Raw genomic sequence first — 2,870 nt, forward strand, 5'->3', positions numbered from 1 at the left:
TCATGCTGCAAGAGCTCAGATAAGTTGGAGGATGTCCTCCAGAAGTTGTCATAATTACTGTGTAAGTCTATCGAAGAGCGTGAGAACCATGAGCCTCCTAGGTTTTGTATTGAGGTCAACATACCCAGAGGAGGACAGAAGTTAGCTGTCATTCGGCTACACTAAGGTGTTACGCTACAGAGTGCTGCCGCGGCTACTGAAGGCCTTCATTGCAAAACAGTGTGTTTTATTCAGTTATTTGGTGACATGAATATATTTAGTATAGTTTAATCTACAAAGGATCACTTTTTTTAACGTTTCACTATTTTTTTATTGTTATGAAATTCACTGAGGAGGTCCTCCCCTTCCTCTTCTGAGAAGTCTCCACTGATGAACACATACATACCCACATGCACACACCAAAAAACAAAGAAAAACACACATTTGTTAGTCCCAGCATTCCTCAGTGATTCCACAATGTGAACAGAAGAGGTGGTGTTGCACCACTGCCTATTGGTTCAGACTTTTATTTTGGCATGTAAACAGAACCTTGGCTTCTCTTTTCCTGGAAATATGACAAGAATGGGCAAGCAAACCCATTTCTCAGCTAGGCGAGAGACCCTTGTCAGCTGAGACCCTGGGAAGATAGAGGCTATAGAGTACAGACCTCAAGGCTATAATCAACATGCACACGAGCACACACATACACACAAGCTTTCATGCAAACTGCAGACTCTCTGCAAAGACAGACAGAACACCTACTCACTCGTAAGTCGTATTTAAAACATGTTTTATTAAGAAGTTTCAAAACTTTAGTACACAAACTGTAGCATCCATATACCTGTACATGAGTACAATAATGAAACAGAAAACTCATAAGTTTGTTCTTTGGGTTTGTAAAGAGGATTGCGGCTACATTGCCAGACACTCAACACTTTGGACAAGTGAAGTGTGTTTTGAGCAGTTGAAACTTTTCCATCTATAAGAATAACATTAATTGGCTTTATAATTTGAAATAAAAAACAAGGTTTGAATGGTCGTGTTTAAAACATGCTGAAATGTACATTGCCGTTGCATTCAAGATATGACAATCATATTTACATTGTTAGATAACACATTTAAATCAGTGACTCTGCTCTACTTTAGAGAGTAGCACTGTAATACTGAATCCATTGCAACAGTGAGAGCACATGAAGCTCACTTTTTCTTATTTTTCCCTGAGATCATTTGGACAGTTGGCTGGTCTATTCTCCAGGCTTCAGGGGTCATAGTGGTGCATAGCTAGGCTCTAACGTGTCTGGTCCAAGTGTCAGAGCAGGGACAGGTTGTGCTGGGGGCTTGCTGTCTCCTGGAGGTAGCTCACCTGCCAGGGGAGGCCCAAGGCTGGAGACGGGTCCACAAACGCATCCATGTAGCCCTGAGCGCAGGAGGCCCACACCCCCGTCTGGTACCCCAGCCCCTCGCCCACCTGGGTGTACCTGATAGAGCTGGGCAACTGCTCCAAGGGGTTCCCTTTCCCACAGTGTCCGTGTAAGGGGTACAACTGGCCCTCGGTGGAGTAGCAAGGGTAGTGTGGTGAGGGTGGACACGAGGAGACCATGCTGTCCATGTAGAGGTGTGTCTCTGTTGGCAGCCTGTGAGGATGGGTGCCCTGCTGGGGCTCTATCTGGTGGGGGAGTGATGCCTGGTGCCAGGAGATGTAGCTTTGGGGCTCCTGGCGAGGAGCGACTGTCACCCTGGGCGGGTCCAGCCGTGACGTCCTCACCATTCCCACCGCCAATGGCCCCCCAGCCGGCCTGTGGCACTCCCGGTGGGAGCAGGGCTTACTGGGGGGGTTGGCGCTGAGGAAGACAGACAGGGCTGAGATGCGGTTGATGGCCCTCTGCAGGGTGGAAATCTTGGAGAGCCTCTTGCCGCTAAGGTCGTGGTTGAGAGCCACACGTAAAGCATTGAAGGCCTGGTTGTAGTCCAGGATGCGTTTGCGCTCACGGACGTTGGCAGCCACACGGCGGGCCTTGGAGCGGACTGGGCGGCTGCGCTTCTTGGCCTGGACCTCCTCAGGATCGTCGCTGGGTGGGCTGCTGGCTGAGCCCTCACTGTCCTTGGGGTTTCCGTCGCTCCCTTCGTTATCCTCCCCCTGACCCAGCATGCACAGCTCCAGCTCCTCCTCAGAGAACTCCTCTGACCCTACCAGGTTTCTGCAGATCATCATCACTGGCTGGCTGTGGAGCTATGGTGAAGGTTGTTGTTGTAGTTGCTCTGTAGCCACTGACTACTTAGTAGTTGCTGGAGTGTTCGCAAAGTTGCCGTTGCGGTGCCAGGACCTCCTTTGCTGTCGATTTGTGGCTTGTTCTGAGGGGCTGCCTGTCAGGTTGGTGTTGGGTGCTGTGTTTTGCGGCGTCTTTCACAGAGCTGTCAGTAGGGACGTTGTTGGGTGCTGTGTCCTGACAGCCCTTGTCTCCTCCTCCTCTCCTGGTGCCCTGTGATTACCTATGTTTCCGCGGGACGGCCCTGCCTGCTTTTTAAAGCCAGCCCTCCTCCTCCAGTCACATGGTACAGTCACCCATGAGGAATGGTGCTCTCTCTACCTGGTTTATGGGCACCCTCCAGGCAAATGGCGCTGTCACCTCCTCCTCCTCCTTCTCCTCCTCCACAGACACTCCCTCTCATACCTTACAGGATCTCTAAGTGTTTCAGCAGTTCCACAGCCTTGTAATACATAACAAGCAAAAGCAAAGTCCTCATTTTTGGCAAGACAATTGACTTTTTCTTGACATCCACCTATTGATTATTTTTGGTATACACCGTATCTAGGCCATTGATGAATCACTTTGACTCTAAGAGGGTGCTCCAATGTATGACTCTTGCTTCGATGTAAATCCACAAATACA

General features: G+C 49.4%; 1 protein-coding gene across 1 annotated transcript; it reads right to left on the reverse strand.

The window, feature by feature from the left end:
* Nucleotides 1–1,288: 1,288 nt before the first annotated feature.
* LOC112245087 (class A basic helix-loop-helix protein 9-like) lies at nucleotides 1,289–2,188 on the reverse strand. Its single transcript, XM_024413032.1, has one exon. The coding sequence runs from the start codon at nucleotides 2,186–2,188 to the stop codon at nucleotides 1,289–1,291; it is 900 nt and encodes a 299-aa protein (XP_024268800.1).
* Nucleotides 2,189–2,870: the final 682 nt, after the last annotated feature.

This window comes from Oncorhynchus tshawytscha, linkage group LG30 (assembly GCF_018296145.1).
Source record: "Oncorhynchus tshawytscha isolate Ot180627B linkage group LG30, Otsh_v2.0, whole genome shotgun sequence".
NCBI lineage: Eukaryota > Metazoa > Chordata > Actinopteri > Salmoniformes > Salmonidae > Oncorhynchus > Oncorhynchus tshawytscha.